General features: G+C 31.8%; 1 protein-coding gene across 7 annotated transcripts in view; it reads right to left on the bottom strand.

Annotated features, from left to right (window-relative positions):
- Nucleotides 1-22,383, bottom strand: part of USP15 (ubiquitin specific peptidase 15) — a 112,005-nt gene that overhangs the window by 56,918 nt on the left and 32,704 nt on the right. For all 7 annotated transcript variants that reach the window (XR_013763796.1, XM_079139669.1, XM_079139671.1 and 4 more), the window contains 2 exons: nucleotides 16,936-17,081; nucleotides 11,658-11,719 (listed from right to left, as the gene is read on the bottom strand). Coding sequence is in view for 6 of the 7 variants with exons in the window: in XM_079139669.1 (XP_078995795.1) it covers nucleotides 11,658-11,719; nucleotides 16,936-17,081 (208 nt within the window). In the remaining variant the exon portion in view is untranslated. The remainder of the gene's footprint in view (nucleotides 1-11,657; nucleotides 11,720-16,935; nucleotides 17,082-22,383) is intronic.

Raw genomic sequence — 22,383 nt, 5'->3', positions numbered from 1 at the left:
AGGTCAAGGGGGAAGATGATACTAGAAAAGAAACAAAACAGCATGGTAGGCATTTTATATGTGTAGGAAAGAGGAGTTAATGAAAGAAAATCAAAGTCTAGGACAAAAATGACATAACTATAATTAGACTATCCTTAAATAGCAAGTAGATCAGAGAGATAAGGATAGATGTAATCCACAGGTGAAGCTGAAGTATGACAATTTAAAAATGCTGTTAAAATATTATTGACAAATGATTACAGATCTGTTTTCTATTTTGATTCCAACTTCACACCTAGATTATATGCAGCCCAATCTAGTTAAAATTTGTGGAGTTAATGTCAGGTTATTTGAAGGCTGATTAATAAGTCTACAGATGATAACCAGAACCCTGTAACTTTCTTTCCATGATGTAATTTAGAAATTATATTTTTCATTTTCTAGTGGCTCTATATAGAGGAGAAAAGAAATGCTTGAAATATGATATACTTCCTGGATACCAAGCCATTTACCTAATGTTAAGCTAATCTTGGCCAGTTTGGGCTAGGTGTAATATAAGGCAGGGATTAATTTCTTAAATAGGAAAGAGAAAGGCAAGACATAAATTTAGCTTAAGTAGTTCAGAGAAAATTAAACCCTACCCCTAACAATTGAATGTTTATAGTATCTGAATTCCTCTATGCACAATGTTTCAACTAAAAGCATGTAATTCAAGGTTAAGTTGAGCTTCTTACTTCAAGAGAAACATACTTTTCTTGGTCAGTGACCTGAATATTTAACATACATGGAAACTGAATGCCATAATATTGAGCAACCAAAATGAAGAAAAGTCTGAAAGCTTAACATAACAAAATAGTTATTAAAAAGATTTCTATATTTATTTCAAACCTAACATTGTAAAACAAAACAACTTTATAAAATCTAACCATAATGTTAGACAAAACAAAAATTATCAGCAAAAGCAAGACCAACTTTAAACTCTCCGTTTCTAACAACCACCCTAAGACAAGTTCTTACAGAAAAAAATTTTAAATCTCTTGAAAAATACACTTTTGATATGTGAGGCAGATTAGTTAAGTTCAAGAAGCGTTTACTGTCCTGCAAGACAGGCAGGGAATTAGATACTCAAAGATACACAAGAGTTTAAGGAAATTTATAATACATTGCTTCTCATAGCTTTATTTTTGTTTCTTATTTTGACTGCTTAATTTTGCAGAAAGTGTTTATAATATGTAACATTCCACTTTAAAAGATGAAATTGCAGTCATTTTTTTCAGTCATTATTCTCAGCATCAAATTTGCAATGTATTCTTATTTTTAACTTAGAGAAATTCTGAAACACACACAAACCCCTTTGTACATAATTTTCAGCAAGTCTTCTTCAACAATGATCATTTGCCATTCTTGTTTTATCTGTAATTCCCTATGCCCTTTCCTCCCATCTTTCCCCTATTTATAGACTAAAGTAAGTTCCAAATACTTATAATTTCACCTATAAATACTACAGCATGCATCCCTAACAGAGAGGGATCTTTTTTGCTTTAATCACCACATACCATTATCAGTCCCAATAAATATATGTTTGTGTTCATTTTCTTTTCCAGCTATCTAAAATGCATCATTTTTTTCTTTCAGTTGGTTACTTTGAATCGAGATCCAAAAAGCCCATACACTTGCATATAAATTTTAATAACTGTAAAGGGCCCTTAATACTTCTACCAGCTAACTTCTCATCTTTGATTTCATCTTATAATGTGAGTACAATTATTTTCCATTTGCCCTCATTTCTGACCTATTTATACAGTTAACCTTGTATTTTATGTGTTACTATAAGTTTTATAAATTGCTCCAATCCTGTTTGGAACTAACTAGAAAAGAAATAACCAATACAGGGCTGGAATTCCCAATTTGAAAATCTAAGATATGAAATGTTGCAAAATCTGAAACTTTTTGAGCACCTGATACTCAAAAAGTTTCAGATTTTGGATCTTTTTCAGATTTCTGGATTAGAAATGTTCGACTGGTAGAGTCTATTCCAATATTCCAAAAATCTGAAAACACCTGAAATCTGAAACACTTTTGGTCCCAAGTATTTCAGATAAGGTATGTTTCACCTGTAAGTATTTGTGGGCATCTATAAATGTCAAGCATCTACCGAGAACTCTACACTTAAATTGCATTTATTTACACATGTATTTCACTGCCTAAATTTTCTAACTTCAACTAAATTTAGATACTGCTTTTAAGTATTGACTCTAACATTTGTTAATCATGACTGACCACTGGTTTGTCTGATAAAATAGACGGAGTAATAGGTCGCACTTTATTGTTCCACAACAAAAAGTGGAACAAAAAGTAGACAGAAGTTAGGAATGTAGAAAAGATCTGTTTAGTCATATACATGTTTAGTTATGCAAAGGAAAATTTACATAAACATTGAAAAGCTTAATAATCTCTAAGTGCAAAATTATGGGGTGATGTGTTTCTGTGCATGCACAAGTATTTCTAAACAGTATTTGGAATTTAGATAACTAAAATAAAGTAACAAAAAAAGCAATTCATTGATTCATAGTAGTATATAGGAATTTCATTTTAATATTACCATGATACTTTTTGTCTTTAAGTGACAAATACCTAGAAAGAATACTTAAATAACAAATGTTTATAAAGTAGTTTCTCTCCCTCTCTGGGAAATCCTTCCTCTCCAAAAGAGTCCCACCTTTAGTAAGGGTACTTCATGAGGAATACTTGTATACCAGTTGCTCCATTTTCTGACTAGCATCTTTTCCCTGTCATCTGTTTCCTATTTCCATCATGCTGCCTGCATAGTACATGCTAGTTTAAACAATGGTCTCTGCCTGTCAAGTTCATTAACCCTCTGTTCTCTTTTCCTATCTCTTCTTTTAGCTTTGCTGACCATGGAAATAAACTTTCTGAACCTTCATGATTATTCCTTTTGATCCTCTAGTACCAATACTTTGTAATACCCTTTAAATTTTGTGTACTGTTTTCTACATTTCTGAAGAGATAATTCACAAATACTTTTATTTCCCAATCTATGAATATGACTGCATACCTGAGTTCTCATTTCTCTCCCAACTTTAGTTCCCTATCTTTTAATTGTATCCTAATACTTTTGTTTGGTGGTTCCACTATCTCACTTTTTAAGTCTCAGAAAAAATCATTCCATGACTGTTTCTTAATGAGAACAATAACAAGATAAAATGTGAAAGCCTCAGTACAATTTATTGTTAAAATGAAATCAAAACTTTTTATGGTAAATTTCCCAATATGTATTTCAATAATTTTTAACCAAATAGGTCTATGCACTCTTTTTGAATCAATTTAGTCTTGCAGTTATATGTGAAGTAGGCTTAATTATTCCTCAAAATAGTCTAATGAAGTGTCTGATATAGATGGTATAGAAAAGCACAAACAATACTGCAGAGTTACCTAGATGCCTATTTTATGTCACAACAAAAAAGCAGTATGCAATAGTTTTATTCACAAAGTGCTTTCTCTTTTCTCAAGAAGATTTCTCAGGGATTGAATGCTGTAAAAATACTATTATGGCATTAGATTAAGTTTATACTTGAGAGTTTCAGTCATCAATTTGGAATTTTATTAATCAGAACTGCACAAATGGCAGAGAGACAATGTATAATTATCAGCAGGGTTTTTCATTTGATTTTTTTCAGCCATTCCTTTGTCTGGTTGATGGTAAATTCTCTGAATGCTTTGTAGTCCCTGAAAACAGTCTTTGATACTGACTCTAACTTCTTTACATCCAATGTTTTTTTTCATTATTTCTTGAGTAGTTAATGAAAATTAATGAATTAAATTCCAATACTACCCTCACGAAAGGGAATTTTTATCTTTCAGAAAAACAAAAATTTAGATTTTTTCTTTTTATATTATCAATAATTTCAAAAACATTCTTTGAAATAATTATACCTTGAAGAACAACAGAAAATAGTCAAAATTTTGACCACAAGATAGTCAAAATTAACAAGTTATACCTCAGCTAGAAACCACAGCTAAGAAACAAGTTGACAATCTTAATTTGCCTGGTAAAGTAAGAGTTAACCTAATTATGTAGGTTTCTACTCTCTTTAGGAACCCCTTCCGGGCTTCTACAGTTTTTCTACTTTAAAATCATTTTTTGGAAATTCAAGATCTAATTAGCCATACATCTCCAACAGAATAACTGAACTATCCATTTAATGTTAGGAAAATATCCTTGGAAAATAAATGGTCAAATTTAACAACAACAACAACAACAAAAAAAAAAAAAAAAAAAAAAAAAGGAGGAAAACTTAGTTCTAAGATATTATTAGAAGAGGCCATGCTTTTGAGAGGTTGTAAGAAATCAGGTACTTAGAAACTAGAATTACAAGTTCTGAAAAAACTAATAAGCACTGAGTATCCTTAATATATAGCATAAAGATGAAAAATTCAAATCCAGTTAGAAAACTTCTGAGTGGTTCTTAGATTTCTAATGTAGACAATGAGTTGGTTTATATGCTAATTAAATACACACACATCAATAACTATAGAACTACATTTTAAAAAAAATTATTTTCCCCTTAACATCTCTGAATATTTAATATTTCTTCTTCAAGTAGACACCACCAACCCACAAATTAATGCTTTGATAAGCACACATGGTTTTAATTCATTCTTCTATTTTCAATGACATTCCTCTATTTTCAGAGGCATTAGGAAAGTCAGACAAGTAAAATAATAAAATGCTTTAATATATGCCTTCTGCAGTAACTTTTAAAATTTTTTCTTATTCATAAGAAGCACCTAAAATGCAAATGCCTGGTCATACCATAGACATATTCTGCTGATTTGGGTGGAAACCGCATAGTACATACAAGAAACATTACTTAGAGAATTTCTCTAAGTGTGGTTCTGAGGCATCAGCACTACCATCACCTATGAGTTTGTTAGAAATGAGTCACAACCAGATCCACTGAATAATAAACTGTTTTAATTAAACTCTCTAGGTGATTATTCTTTCTATCACCATAACAGAACTCTATTTTTCCTTGCCTTTTGACACCCTAGGTAGGAACTGGTTATGTGCTCTGTAGTATGAATACTGAACATTAGTGATGTTTATTAGAACTAGCATTTTCACACCAAGTCTTAATCTTGAAGTTGCTTCTTGAAAATCGAAAATTATATTCTCTCTGCTGGTGTTAAATTACTTAAATGTATAATATGATTTCAATGAATACACAGGTATTTCACTTTTTTTTAAAGCTGACATTTGTCTAGAAAAAAAATCTGTATCCTTGTTTCAATTATAGAAATATAAATAAAAGCAAGTGACACTTTTTCATTTCTTCTTCCTCTGTTAAAGTGCTTTTTCTATGTTCTCAAGTAATGTTTTTATTTAACATATTATATTGTTTTAAATGTATAAAAAGGTTACTAAACAGTAAATCTCATTCTGATTTTTTTTTCTCTGAACTGTATGTTTTAAAGATCTTACCACTGTTAACCACCACCTTATTTTTCTTATTTTTACTAGTGACGGATATTTAGCAAGGTTCACTTCAACTTTCCATTACTACCAACACTACGGCTGCAAATCCTTAAGGACCTGCATCAAAATTTCTCTGAGTACTGCGCCAGAAGGATTACGGTGCTCCTAATTTAATTCAATACTGACTGATTTATAGAGAATCTGGCAATACTAGCTTTACACTTCTATCATTGGTACCTAAGATTTCCATACACCACTCAACACTTTGCATCAGCAACCTTTTAAATTTTTGTCATTCTGATGGATGTAGAGTTGTATCTTATTATTTATTTTTTTCTGATTACTACTGAGTTTGTCTAGCTCCCCATCTACCCTCAGCAGTTGGTCTACTTTTAAACTGTCGATTCCTATATTTTGTCTATTTTAAAGGCAATTTCATTTCTGTTATTGTAACATCTTTATATGCTACAGGTATTATTTTCATGTAAGTTTTGGATGTTCCAAAGTTGACATTTTAATTTTGCATTTGGTTTTTTCAAAACAAAGTCTTAATTTTGATTTCATAAAATCCATTTTTCACATTATACTCTGTGATTCTTATCATGTAGATAGTCTCCAAAATTTCTATTAGATTTAAAATTAATTTTTTCATTTGGGTCTTTGCTTTTTCTAGGTAGCCCCTTTCTCCAAATATCTAGTTCTAATAAAATCTAAGTATCCATTTGCTTTAAATACACTCACTGCCTAGATATATACTACCACATATCACATTCTCATATATACATAAATCTTTGTGAGCTTACTAGTTTTATTTAGTCTATTTGCCTCCCTGCCACAGTGTCATGATACTTTGGTTATTATAGTTTTGTAGTAATTCTAAGTATCTGGTGGATCTAATGCTCCTTCTCTCCTCTGACAAAACTGACTAAGCTAATTTTGGACCGGTACTGGTCTATGCTAATTTAAAAATCAATTCATCAATTTAAGAAAAGTCTGAATAGAATTTTGAATAGGATACACTAACACATATTACTAGGTTAAGTCATACAGTATATGATAAATCTTTTGTGTCCTAAGAGTTAAAATTTTTTCCATGAAGGCATTCTTAATTAGGATCATTTTTATTATATTATTTCCTATATCATTTACTATGGATATACAGAAGAGGTCAGAAATCTATGGCCCTTGAACCAAATCCAAGCTTTTTCCTGCTTATAAATAAAGTTTTACTGGAACAGAGTCATCCTTATTTATTGACATATCTATGACTGCTTTCACAGTAAATCACCAGAATTATGACAGAGACCATGTGGGCCAAAAAATGGAAAATATTTTTCTTATCCTGTACAAAAAAAGATTACAGACCTCTGGATATAGAAAAAGTCTACTGATTATATTAGGTAGTCTTGTTGAATTTTCTCAGTCCCAGTAGTCTCTTGATGGTTTTGCATTTCTTATGATGACTGAATTATATGCAAATAATGGACTCTATCTCTCATCTTACAGTCTTATTTGGATTCTGTTAAAAATTTTACAATGAGGATTGCTTTAGCTATTCTGGGTTTCTTATTCTTCCAGATGAATTTCATAATTGCTTGCTCTATTTCTGTAAGGTACATCATTGGGATTTTAATTGGAAATGCATTGAATCTGTATAGCACTTTTGGTAGTATGGCCATTTTGACAATATTAATTCTGCCTATCCAAGAACATGGGAGATCTTTCCATCTTCTAAGGTTTTCTTTAATTTCTTTAGTGTTCTGTAGTTGTAGAGGTCTTTCACCTCTTTTGTGAGATTGATTCCCAAGTATTTTATTTTTTTCGATGTTATTGTGAATGGAGTAGTTTTCCTAATTTCTCTTTCTGAAGATTCATCACTTATGTATAAGAATGCATTGAATTTATGAGCATTGATCTTGAAACCTGCTACTTTACTGAATTCACTTATGAGTTCTAAGAGTTTTCTGGTGGAATTTCCAGGTTCCTCTCAATATATAATCATGTCATCAGCGAACAGGGATAGTTTGAGTTCCTCTTTTCCAATTCGTATCCCTTTAATTTCTTTTAATTTCTTTGGTTTGTCTAATTGCTCGGGCTAGAGTCTCAAGAACGATGTTGAATAGAAGTGGTGAAAGAGGGCATCCCTGCCTTGTTCCAGTTTTTAGGGGGAATGCTTTCAGTTTTTCACCATTTAGAATGATATTGGCCATGGGCTTAGCGTAGATGGCCTTTACAATGTTAAAGAATGTTCCCACTACCCCAATTTTCTCTAGTGTTTTGAGCATGAAGGGATGCTGTATTTTATCGAATGCTTTTTCTGCATCTATTGAAATAATCATGTGATTCTTAACTTTTAGTCTGTTGATATGGTGAATGACATTTATTGATTTCCGGATGTTGAACCAACCTTGCTCAGTAGAAAGAGCGAAGCAGGGGGTATCGCAATACCAGAACTTCAACTCTATTACAAAGCAATAGTAACAAAAACGGCATGGTAGTGGTACCAAAATAGACAGGTAGATCAATGGTACAGAATAGAGGACATGGACACAAACCCAAATAAATACAATTTTCTCATACTAGACAAAAGGACCAAAAATATGCAATGGAGAAAAGATAGCCTCTTCAACAAATGGTGCTGGGAAAACTGGAAATTCATATGCAACAGAATGAAATTAAACCCCTATCTCTCACCCTGCACAAAACTCAACTCAAAATGGATTGAGGACCACGAATCAGACCAGAGACCCTGCATGTTATAGAAGAAAAAGTAGGTCCAAACCTTCAACTTGTTGGCTTAGGATCAGACTGCCTTAACAGGACTCCCATAGCACAAGAAATAAAAGCAAGAATCATCAACTGGGATAGATTCAAACTAAAAAGCTTTCTCTCAGCAAAGGAAACTATCAGCAATGCGAAGAGAGAGCCTACAGAGTGGGAGAATATCTTTGCCACTCATACTTCAGATAGAGCGCTAATTTCCAGAATCTATAAAGAACTCAAAAAACTCTACACCAAGAATACAAATAATCCAAACAACAAATGGGCTAAGGAAATGAACAGACACTTCACAGAAGAAGATGTACAAGCAATCAACAGATATATGAAAAAATGTTCAACATCTCTAGTAATAAGAGAAATGCAAATCAAAACTACCCTAAGATTCCATCTCACCCCAATTACAATGGCGATTATCAAGAACACAAGCAACAATAGGTGTTGGCGAGGATGTGGGGAAAAAGGTACACTCATACATTGCTGGTGGGGTTGCAAATTAGTGCAGCCACTCTGGAAAGCAGTATGGAGATTCCTCAGAAAGCTTGGAATGGAACCACCATTTGACCCAGCTATCCCACTCCTTGGCCTATACCCAAAGGACTTAAAATCAGCATACTACAGAGATACAGTCACATCAATGTTCATAGCTGCTCACTTCACTATAGCCAGATTGTGGAACCAACCTAGATGCCCTTCAGTTGATGAATGGATAAAGAAAATGTGGCATATATATACAATGGAATATTACTCCGCCATGAAGTATGATAAAATCATGGCATTTGCAGGCAAATGGATGAAATTGGAGGGTATCATGCTAAGTGAGATAAGCCAATCTCAAAAAACTAAAGGACGAATGATCTCGCTGATAAGTGGATGAGGACATATAAGGGGGGGGTATGAGGGGTTAGCGTTAGGGTTAGGGTTAGGTTTAGGGTTAGGGATAAGGAGGGTGGTAAGAATGGAGAAAGGAAGGACTGTATAGAGGGAAAAGAGGGGTGGGAGGGGTAGGGGGGAAGGGAAGAAATAACAGAATGAATCAAACAATATTGCCCTATGTAAATTTATGATTTTCAATTAAAATAAAGAAAAGTAAAAAAAAAATTTATAATGAAATATAATACTTGCTTCAGACTGAGCATACAGGTTTTATCAAATTAGGAAAATCCCCTTTTATTCTTAATTTCATGAGAATTTTTTCATACACAAGTGCAAATATCTTCAAAAACTTTTTCGTATTCTGGTAAATTATCATTTGGCAATATGAGACATACTACTGTATAGTATTCCTTACATTTCACAATGAATGGAAACTTAACTTTTCATGCTTTAATATTTGGGATCTTTATTAAACCAGCAGTTTCAGTGTAGAATGGGACTCTGAATTCTACTTCCATGCATGTCTAGTATTGTACTTTCATTATCGATATTTACTGTGGAGAGCAGTGACTTGGATCATGGTCTCTGACTGCCTTGTAGCTGTGGTGCACTTGAACTGGAAACTTTCTGTGCAAAGGTGCAGGACAAGACTGACCAGTTGCTATGGTGATCCACTCACTGAGGAAGTTTTGTGCAAAGGCATGGAATTATATTAGTCTTGACCTTGAACTCAGACACCAGCTGCCAGAGATAGAGAATTCTGAGCTTACTAAGATAATCACATGTCTCACAAGTGCTGCAAGCTTCAAGTTTGTCCGCTTTGCAGAAACTTTCCCACAAATAACCTTCTGATGATAAAACTTATAAATGTGCTTTACTAGCTCTGGGTCATTGTTGTCCCACCTTTCCCTCTTTAAGTGTTTGTCTTTCTTAGTTCCCTCCCTGGTTTCTAAGATTTGACCTTGCAGGTTGTGGCAATTTACTGCATGTGTGTGTTAGATATTATACTAGAAACTGCTTTTTCTTTTACACAAAGTAAATAGTATAGTTGTCTGTGTAAATAAAAGCATATTGAGTTGGGTGTATTGCTATGCTATAATACTAGCTATTTGGGTGGCTGAGACAAGAATATTGCTTGAGCCCAATATATCAAGGCCATCTGGGCAACATAGCAAGACTTTGTCTCAAAGGGACAAAAAAAAAAAAAAAAAAAAAAAAAAAAAAAGGTACTGAGCTAGCAGAAAATCAGTGATTTTATGTAGAAAAGACTTCTCAATCTTTGGAGCTCATTATATTTTTGTATTAATCCATAGTCAGTTTTGTAATTTCAAAAATTATTTAAAGATATAGCAAGTATAATGTGATTTAAGTTAAAAAAGCAATGGTTCTGATCTAAAGACCAAAAATAGATGTTCATAAAAATATTATCTTCTAAATCTTTCTCAGTTATGAAATATATATGATTCAACTCAGATTCTTTTAATATCTCCTTATTAAAAGCTCTACTTTTATACTAAGTTCTACCCTTGCATTATGTTCAACTAAGCAGGGTAATAAAAATCATCTCCATGTAATTAATATATCTACAGGCACTTACAACAAATTTAAATAAAAAACTTGATGCAAGATAAAAAGGATAGAGAACCACTTACTGAAGGTACATTTTAGTCTTGAAAAAACTAAAGTAGCAGGCTTTTTATTTTAAATTTGATGTGCTACTAAAATTAGTAATTTAGTTAAAAATCATTATTTTAAGAGTTTCAAAATGTCATAATCCCTCATCAGAAAATGTGAAACTGAAAAGCTCCAGAAACAAATATTTTTTCATAATTCATTTGCAGCAACTGAACTGAACTGATATGAAGCTATTCATAATTCTCACTTATCTCATTTGGCATGAATATTTGCTGAAGTAAAATTAACACATTTGAATACAGAGTGTCCCCTTTGGACTTTCCATTGCAATTATAGGTGGCATATGTACCATATTACTTTTCAAAGATTTTAAAAGTCTAAATATTGAAACATAACCAGATTTAAGAGTTTTTCATAATATAGTATGGATCAGATAATTCTAAAATACTTAAGAAGATTTTTACTTCCTCCCTCATTTACCATTAAAAGCATCTCTGAATACTCTAGGCACTATCTCTACTTGTGTTTTTATATTCTAAAACATTTATTTAAATAAATAAAAACAGTATTTTCACATCAGACTCATTTTGATAAGTACTAACTTAACAGATACTTTTTTAAAAAAATCACAAAAATAGTTTGAGAAAACCAAAAGATCTGAGTATATTAGACAATGCAATTTTTAAATTTATAATACTTATTTACACTGTAAGAGATCTGAATTGGAAGATTTTTAAATTGGAGTATCTTAATTCAATTGTAAATCAGATGACAAAAAATAAAGAATGTATTTCTGCAATATACGACTAAGTTCTTCTACTGTTCCAGATTTCATTCTGAAATCAAAGGTAACAAAATCATGCAGTAAGTCATAAGAAATGGAAGCACTTACTTAGGAGCAGAAGGACCCCTTGGCCAGGTTCCATCTTCATTTTTCTGTTCTATCACTAATACCTGCAAATATGACACGATAAAGGGTGTTTTTCCATTATTCTTAAAGTTAAAATAGGTTTAAGAGATAAGTTAAATACACTAAGGAGCTAAAATAATTGTGATTATTTAAAGGCTACAACAGACAAAGTGAACAGAGATCTGCATTTTGATTCCAAACCTGGGCAAAGGAGATTAAAAAGACCTCAGGCAGAAGTCAGCAATGACAGTGAGAAAATAAAGCAAATGAAGAATATCACTGATTCTATAACTTTAAGGAAGTTTAAACCATGTAAACAGAATATAAACTCAAGAGGTATGTTTTCTATTTGTATTCATAGCTTATAACAGACTAGAGATAACAGATACTTAATCAGTGGTTACAGCTGTTAAACATGATGTATGATCTTAGCTAATTATAATTTACTGTGTCAATATGTAAATTATATAATATTTTAATATTTAAACAATAGTCATATTTATGAGAATCAGACTGAAGTTCCCTGTTGCAGCACATTTTAGGTAGATAAAAATTCCATCTAAAATGAAAGGATGAGGCAGAGCTCCATGTTATCTACACATCACCAAATTCTTCCTTATATATTCCAGATTAAAAAAGGAGTCTCCCAGTTTTTGATACATAGATGAGTTTGTGGCAAGAAGAAAAACTTAATTTTAATATAAATTGGCATTTTGATTCTAACCATGTCAAATGTAAGCCTGTTTCAGAATACATGCAAAGAATAAAACACTGATTAAAAAATTCATGGACCCATGTTGAAAGATCATGCTAAAATATTAAAGTTGTCTTTTAAAAAATCTAACATTTCTCATATTCAAAAATCTTGTATGATGTATTTCTAATAAATAACAAAGAACAAGTGCGTTGTGCACCTACCATTCTGGTCCCTTCTGGTCATATTCCACTCCCAATCTACCAGAGACGATTAGCCATTGCCTCAATTTTCAAACTATTATTCCAATATGTTTTTATATATTCTAAAGATTCATACAATAGATTTAGTGATTTATAACTTCTGAATAAAGTTTTTCTTTATGGCAACTTGAAACTTTAGTGACACATAACATGTAAATATATACATAAACATGGTCATTTGGAAAACATATCAGTTAAAAAACGAGATTTAGTTGCAGAAATTTCAAAATTTTACATTTAAAATTGTTTAGCCATAATACCTTCATTTCTAACAGTACTTGGTACTTAAAATTTCATGTTTTTACAGCCACTGATGTTAATAATGTTAAAAGATCATCATCAGAAATATTAAAATTCACTCCTTTATTCAAATGTCTCTATATCATTCTTTCTGAATAAAATATTTTTGTAATTAAAACTAATTTAAAATAAAGATCTCTTTAGGAAAATTTCAAAATTTAAAATGCACACACAAAAGGGAAAAAGGGAAAGTCTACCCTTTTTGGGAGACAAACTTTTTAATATACCTTTGTCTTATTTTATAATGAGGATACTTTCAATTTTATTGAAAAAAGGATAGTGTTTTGTTCATTTATCCCAGTCAGAAAAGAACTGCTGCTAATCAGATGGAAAAGCTAAATTTTTGAATATTCCACTAATAGGGCCTAGGACAAAGGCAGCAATTGAGCAGGACAGTACAACTGAGAAGAGCAGACAGACAGTAGGTCTGGGAGGAGGAGGAAGCTAGTCAACCCTCCTGTTCTCATAAATTGCCTGTGGGTTGGGGTGGTGTGGGGGTGTTAAACAGTATCTAACACTGTCGTCATATTTAAGATCAGGGTCCTCATGGTGGTCCCCAAAGTTTCTCCCTCCTCATCCTACCCATCTTTAGATGTACTCTCTTTACTTTCCTAAGAGCTCTTTCCAGCTCTTTCCTGCCCTGTCTATGAAGATACTTGTACCTGAATCTTATATTTTATTGAACTTTAATATTGTATATTAACAATATTAATAATACTGGTGGAGAAAAATAAATTTAAAAAAGAACTGCTAAAATATCTAGAATATTTAATGAATATTCTTTGAAACATTTCTACTCAAGAATCCAAAGTCCTTAAAGATATTTAATCTTATTAAATGAATTTATTTTCCTATTCTTCAACCTGATAAATGTAGACCTATATAGCAAGCATATCAAATTATTTAACTTCTTTAGACTTTTTATTTTTTAGATATACATGACAGTAGAAAGTATTTTGACATATTATGCATACATAGAATAAGTGTAAATTGTTTCAATTATAATCTATTATTGTGGTTGTATATGATGTGGAATTACATTGGTCGTGTATTCATATAAAAAGATACAAAAGATATGTCTGATTCATTCTACTGTCTTTTCTATTCCCATCTCCCCCTTCCCTTCATTCCCCTTTATCTAGTTCAATGAACTTCTCATCTTCCCCTTCCCCTCCTTTGTTGTGGGTTAGCATCCACATGTCAGAAAGAACATTATGACTTTGGTTTTTTGGGTTATTTTTGTTATTGGTTTGTGTGTATGTGTGTTAAGTTTTTTGAGTTCTTTGTATATCCTGGAAATTAATGCTCTATCTGAGGTGCCAGAGTTAAAAATTTTCTCCTATTCTGTAGGCTCTCTGTTCATGTTCTTGATTGTTTCCTTTGTGGTGAAGAAGTTTTTTAGTTTGATACCATCCCATTATGGTTCTTGATTTTTTTTCCTGCACTTTAGGAATTTTGTTGAAGAAGTTGGTTCCTAAACTGACATGATGGAGATTTGGACCTACTTTTTCTCCTAGTAGGTACACAGTCTCTGGTTTAATGCCCAGGTTCTTGATTCACTTTCAGCTGAGTTTTGTACAGGGTGAGAGATAGAGGTTCAATTGCATTCTACTACATATGGATTTCCAGTTTTCCCAGCACCATTTGTTGAAGAGGCTATCTTTTTTACAATATATGTTTATGGCACCTTTGTCTAGTATGAGATAACTGTATTTATGTTGGTATGACTTCGTGTCTTCTAAGATTATAACTTTTTCTAATTAGGATCCCATTCTTGTGGTTGAACATGACGTGGAGTTTCACTGATGGTATATTCATATATGAACATAGGAAAGTTATGTCCAATTCATTCTACTGTTTTTCCTATTTTCATCCCCCTTCCCTTCCATTTCTTCCCCTTTAAATAATCCAATGAACTTCTGTTTTCCTCTTTGCCCTTATTGTGTGCTAGCATCTGCATATTTGACCTTTGGTTTTTGGGGGCTGACTTATTTCACTTAGAATGATAGTCTTCAGTTCCATCCATTTACCAGAAAATGCCATAATTTCATTTTTTTTTAATGGCTGAGTAATATTCAATTGTGTGTATGTACCACATTTTCTTTATCCATTCATTTATTGAAGGGCACCCTAGGTTGGTTCTATAGCTTAGCTATTGTGAGTTGAGTCACACTGATGTGACTCTGTCACTATAGTATGCTGATTTTAAGTCCTTTCGGTATATACCAAGGAGTGGAATACCTGGGTCTAATGGTGGTTCCATTCCAAGTTTTCTGAGGAATCTCCATACTGCTTTCTAGATGCACCAATTTGCAGTCCTACCAGCAATGTATGAGTGTACACTTTCCCCACATCCTCACCAATACTTCTTGTGTTTTAGGAGTCTTATTGAAGAAGTCGGTTCCTAAGCTGACATGATGGAGAGCTGGGCCTACATTTTATTCTATTAGGCTAAGAGTCTCTGGTCTAATGCCCAGATCCTTGATCCACTTTGAGTTGAGTTTTTAAACTTCAGTTTTCTAATGTATATGATGAGGAGAATAATATTCTATTGCATAGGATTACTTGAAAGATTTAGAAAAATAATTCTATATAATGTCAAATTATACTCCTTAAATTCTAATGGTAAACAAGGAGAGGTTTATATCTAGTGGAAAACAGAAAGAATTGACTAGCTAAGGAGGGGAGTGTAGGTTAATTGGTAGAGCTCCAAATGTCCTCACTTCAGCTTCAATCAGATAATTTCTTTTAATTGTTACATATTGGATTTTTAAAGATTTTACTTAAAATGTCATGGCTAAAATAAGATTGAAAATCACTGCTTTTTATTAAAAACTAATTTCCCTTGGTGTGTCTAAATTTTTTCAAAATTCAGTAACATATTATTGATGTTACTAGTAATTTTTAAATAAAATGGAACAAAACTAAACTTCCATATATTGGATCACCAGGCACTATGTTAAATACTAAAAATTTGTATAAATATGCAATCCAACCAAAACAAGAAACTCAGTCTAAATAAGTGTACTATACATATAATTAAAGTACCTAATGAATAATACAAAAGACATATTTGTAAATCATTATGGAAGGAGAAATTTTTCTTGAAAGTAGAAAAAAATCAGGGAATACTGAGAAATAGAACAAAGTCCAAAGAGAAGATATGACATTTGAGTTGGAATTTGAAGAATGAATAATCTGATCTGGTGTGCCTACATGATGGGATGGGATGGATAATATGAATATTTGGATGATAAAAGGCATTTTTTGCTGGAAGAATGCAGGGAATGGGAAGAAGGATACATCAGGCAGATGAATTATGTATGCAAAAGTATAGTAGTGGGTGTTCAAACATCAGTTTGGTATCGCTACAATAAAAAGCACAAGACAAATACAATCTAAAGAAGCTGGAAGACTAGATAAGAGGTTAAACCATGACTGGGCTAAAATTTCTGGACTTTTTAGTCATTAAGGAGCCAGGAGAGGTATCAAAATCTTAAGCTTTCAATACATTCATTTCTTGGTTAAAGAAAGACCAAATTGGGAGATGATACCTACTAAGTAGTAAGGGTTGGCAAAGTATAGTCCACTAAGTCAGCTGTGCTGCTAAAAATAGTTTTATGGAAACACAGTCATACACACTTGTTTATATATCAGCTATGGCTGCTTTCAAGATATTACAAGGGCAGTTACAGAGACTTTATCACCTGTAGAAACTAAAATATTTATTATTTGATCTTCAAAGGAAGTCTGCTGACCCAATTTATAATATTAGCTGCTTTTTAAAAATAAAAATAATTTCTTCTTAACAAGTAGATTATCCACAAGTTCTAGGAGGGAATCAGAAATTATAGTTACTGACCAGCACGGGTAGAGATGAGAAGAGTTAGAAGTCAGAGATAGTAGAACACACTATATATAACAGGATATTCATTGAAGTTTGTGAATTCAAAAAAGTTTCATGTGTAATATGTTTAAAATAAACATTATTGCTAAACAATACCTGTCCTTGGTATAAGCCAGCATCCTGAATGGTGCTGTCTGGTTTATTCAGTGGTTCAAATGTATTACTCATGTATTTGTTCCACAATCTGGTCTCCTTTTCATCTGGAATATTGAAGATTTTTCTTATTTCCTTTTCAATTGTGTCTAGATTTAAGAAGGAAAGATATGTAAATAAAATAAATTTTTAAAATATATCATGAAGAGCTAGATGCTTACCTGAATAAAAGGTCTAAGTTTAAAATAATAGCAAGAAAGATGAACATGAGAAATACTAAAACAAAACAAAATGAACAAAAAAACAAGAAACAAAACCCAAACAAAAAATTTTTAAAACTTCTTGTTATTTTTGTTGTGACTTTTAGGGAAAAAATTAATTATAACTAGGACAGATGAATACTTGAAGACTATAAGACCTCAAAAAGTAAAAAAGTTCATTTGCACAACACTAAAATATAACTGGTTATACAAGATAACTTGAACTTTTGATTAATTTAAAAAAATCAACATACTTTTTTGGATATGTACAAATGAGAAATTAAAGTATGATTAAAAGATACAACTGATTTACTATATAAAAAGTTTAAGAGTAATTTATACTACACAATATAACAGTTTGAATTGCTAACTAGATCATATGGACACAAAATAAAATGGAATGTCCCTTGCTTGATGGGACATGTGTATTTGTCAAAATTTCTTGTATTCAAGGTAAAACTATACATTTTCCTTATTCTAAATAATCTTTTTGAGCATTTTTTTAAACACTAGTAGCTTAATTTTTATAAAATAAGATACAAGATTATCTCTCTGAGAGGAGAAATGTAATTGTTTCAGTACCTACAGTTAAATAAATCTTTAAGATATTGAAATATCAGAAAGAAATATTGGACAATATTATTATAGCTAACTCTGGTCAATAACTTGCCTAACAGACTCAAGAAAATTTGAATAAATTAGTTACTCATGAAGAAATACAGAATAAATTTTAGAATAGTTGGTTAGTTTTGGGAAAAACATTATTTGTAAAATACTCAACTTCATAATGTATGTTCTTTTAAGAAATTTAAAAAACTATACTGTATTCTACATAAATTTATTCCAATGTTTAGGTTATATTCTATTTATGTTCTACTTAGCAGCTAAAGTTTGGTAATTTTCTTGTAATCAATGATATTTTAACAGGGTATTAAATCTGTAGTAAATCTTGCAGTGCATCACAAAACATAAAGCACATGAACCAGAAATTTAAATAATGACATAAAATAAATGATCAGTCTTGCTTTCTATCTCTCTATTTTTCTTTCTATTCTTATTAAAGTAGAAATGTATAAGAAAAATGCATTAATCATCAGTATTTTGTGATAAGTTCCCAAAGGGACACACCTGTATAAATAGAACTCAGATCAAGAAACAGAATATTATGTTCCCTTTAATCCTCTAAGGGGAAAGGAAGAAGCCAAGGTAAGTTTTGTCTTTCTATAAAAATGAATAATTTGTTCTGACTGCAGAAAGTTTTTGCTCATTGCAAAAATACAGAAAATACTGACATCTACCAAGAAATAATCACTGTTAATATTCTACCATGTCTTTTTCCTGACATTTGATTTCTATCATAACATACAGATACTTATGGACATAATACATATTATATAATCATACATGGAAATTTCCTCTTCTGTAAGTTTTTTCTTTTTTTTAGCGGTACCAGGGATTAAACTCAGGGCCTTGTGCTTGGGAGGCAAGCACTCTACCAGCTGAGCTATCTCCCCAGCCCTTCCGTAAGTTTTGTAATGTAGTTTTACATAGGTAAAGAACATTAGAGGCCCAAGGAATAGCAATCCAAAGACCTTGAGATGGGAATGTGCTTAGCATGTCTTAGAATAGCGAGGCATATGAAATTGGCTGAGGTATAATGAGTGAGATAGAAATGAAATCTGAAGGTACTTCTGTACCTTATATAGAATTTTGTGGGCTATGAGAGAATTTTAATTTCATTCTGAGTAAGAAAGGAAGCCACGGAGGAGCTTTGGAGAAAGACGTGGAATGATAGGACTGATATTCTAATGTTCGCTTTTACTTTTAGTATAGTCTGCAGGGGTTTCAAGGATGGGAGACAAGGCTATGGAAGTAATACAAAATGAGGTGGTAGAAATGGAAGCAGTGTTTAGAGTTAAGTAATGAAACAGAGAATGGACTATGAAGGATTTTTGAGGGTGAAAAATAAAGGAATCAGAATGATACCAATGTTCTTGACCTGAGCAACTAGAAGAAGTGGCCATTACTGAGATGGGAAAGAATGACTGGGCAGCAGATTTTTGAGTGAAGGTGGAGAATTTCACTTTATGCATGATAATTATCTTAAGGATATTATTGATATACCAAGTAAAGGTCTGAAGAGAACGAAATTGGAATTAGGGAGAATTTGGGGTAAGACATACAAATTTAAAAGATATTGAAAAAATTGATGAATCCAAAGAGAAAGAGAGGAAACCCAAGTACTTAGCATGGAGACACTGATATTTTGAGACCATATGAAAATGATCTTACAAAGGACTCTCACAAGATGTAGCTAGGGAGAAAGAGAAAATAGTTTACTGTGGTAAATTTTGCTGGCTGGCAGGTTAAGAAGATGGGAGACTCCTAAATTACCACTGAACTTGGAAATAGAAAGGTCATCAGAGATCATGATATAAGGACTGTCTAGGGAGTGGTAACACTAATGTGACTGGCTAAAGAGAGAATGAGAGAAGACAGACCATAAAGCAAGATATTGAAACTGAGATGGGCAAGTACTATTACATATGACAGTCTAGGATATAACTGTGGGAACACATGACAGTCTAGGATATAACTGTGGGAACATATGACAGTCTAGGATATAACTGTGGGAACAGGAGGCTGAGGTTGAGTACAGGTCAAGATTACTGCGGCTGAGAATTTCCAGGGACTGAGTGCATTTTTTTCCCCCCATATATTAATTGAATCCTATTAACCAGTTAATGAAAAGATACAGAAAGAAAAAATACAGGTAATAGAAATAAATTCATTATGACAAACATTTCTAGTAGGAATATTTAATAAGAGTGTCAACCAATTTTATTAATAAATTTTACAAAGTATTTTTCAGAAAGTTTTAGAACAAAAATTCTGCTTTTAGTGGTTAGTGTTAAAGTAATAAAAAATTTAATTTTATTATCTTATTAGAACATGTTCACTACCCAAAGATATCAATTTAGAAAGAAAAATATTCGAAGGCAACTATTAAACAAACCCTTATATGGCAAATTATTTAGTTCCTGCCCATGGCTCCTATCACTTTACTAATAAATCAGCAGTCAGTACTAGATGAAAACAGAACATTTTAACAGTAATAACAAAAGCCATAAAATGATATCTTTTTAAAAAGTAAATTTGTAGCACTAGGGGATGAACTCAGTGGCACTCAACCACTGAACTACATCCCCATCCCTTTTTATTTTTGAGATGGGGTCTCACCAAATTGTGGAGGCTAGCATTGGACTGTCTTCTTAACTCAGTCTCCTGAGTAGCTGAGATTACAGGTGTGTACCATGAATTTTATTTCTTAGTTTCTGTTTATATTGTAAGTAGCTATTTCAAGTACATGGCTTTTTTGATCATTTTCAATCAAGATTTTAAGAAACAGAAAACTCCACATCCATTTTTATTATTCAGATTTTTTGTTTCAAAACTCATGCTCTTTAGGAAAGCAAAATCAATCCAATTAATACCTCCAAAATGAACATGATTTTATCAAGCACGAACTGTGTAAGGTATCAGTTAAGAGAGAAGATCTGGGGATAGAGTCCTGGTCATGAAATTAAGAACTGGTTCTTCCATTTGCTACCAGGGTGAACTGAAGTAGGATGAAAGCCTAAGCATCATCATCTGTAAGACGAGGCTATATGGTTAAGTATAAAATAAAAGCATTCCTGTAAAGTGCCTAAAACATATTCAGTGTTCAACAGCTGTTATGTTGTATAACTATGAAGCCTCTAAAATGTCTGATTAATTTTTGCAAAACTTTTTAAACTAAGACCTACAGTAAGAAACTAACTCAGCAGATATACATATGCATTGATATTTTATTCTAATATTTTTCATTCAATTCTATTTACTCACAAAACTGTCTAAAAAGACACCAAAGCAATGACTGTCGATTGGAAAAACACTGATCTAACAGAATCAGAATTTGTAACTACAGAAAATTTCAGTTCATATACAATTTTAAGATATATATCAAACATATGCAGCATTTTAAAAAGTAGAATACTTAAACTGCTGATTAAAATCTATACTAGATCATAAACTTTTTGGAGCAGAGATCCTTTACAAATTACATTTCTCCCTGACAAATTCTTACTTGGTACTTAACATAAGAACTCCACAATGCTTGCTAAACCAGTTACTGATTTTCATAAATAAAAACATTAAGTAAATTAATTATCTAAATAAGGTTTCTAATGGTTTCATGTTTCTAATTTTCCTCTTAAAGTATTTAGATGGTTTCATATTTACACACACTTTTCTTATTAAAATGAAGGAGAGAAAAAAACATCAAACTTTAAAAGTATCTAGAAAACTTCATCAACTAATTTAAGAGACAGTGTCTCTTTTATATTCCAATTGGCTGAAAATTGCAGAGATCAGTCTCTGAATTAATTTTAACAGATTAATTTTATTACAAAGACTTACAGATTCAGACTGTGCACAGATTAACACAATTAACAATTTTCCCATATTGAAAACATCTAGTTTTTAGCATGTAGTAATGTTTTATTTTCTTGAATATGTTCTACAAATCTGGAAACTCAAAATGTGAAATAATTTATCCTTATAATGAACTTACTGAAATTCAATTTTGAACTTATAAATGTTTCAGCTAAATAAAGATGGGAGAATAAGGAATTCATGATATAATATTTTATTTGGTGAAAACATCAAATTAATGTTTTGAAGACTGTAACCATTTCATAAAAATATAGGTTAAAGTATTTTCCTGCTATGAAATTGAAAGTGGTAAAAGCCAAATGAACTGTGGACCTCATCAGCTAGGCAAGCACTCTACCACTGAGCCTACATCCCCAGCCCTTAATTACTTTAATCTGTGTTCTTAATGATAGGTTCAAATAAGGTAATCTTATTCAGTGTTATAATTCATAAATTTGCTAATCTCTCTTCCATGCTGAATTCTTCATGTCAAGTGTCCTTCTCTACTGTTTACATTTTCCAAAAAGATCAATGTTATTACCACTAATCTTGTTTTATAAAATCATTATTTGCAATTAAATAACCATTTTTGTATTTATTTTGACTTGTATTTTACCAAAGTACTGTGATTTTTATGAAATTCACAATTTTTAAAATTTTATTCAATATATTCTTGATTTTAAAATAAAACATGTCTACTTAAGTAGAATGAAAATTT

The sequence above is a fragment of the Sciurus vulgaris genome (genome assembly GCF_902686455.1).
Source record: "Sciurus vulgaris genome assembly, chromosome: 5".
NCBI classification, from domain to species: domain Eukaryota; kingdom Metazoa; phylum Chordata; class Mammalia; order Rodentia; family Sciuridae; genus Sciurus; species Sciurus vulgaris.
The sequence above is the reverse complement of the archived record's forward strand: the minus strand, read 5'-3'. Positions and strand labels throughout refer to the sequence as shown.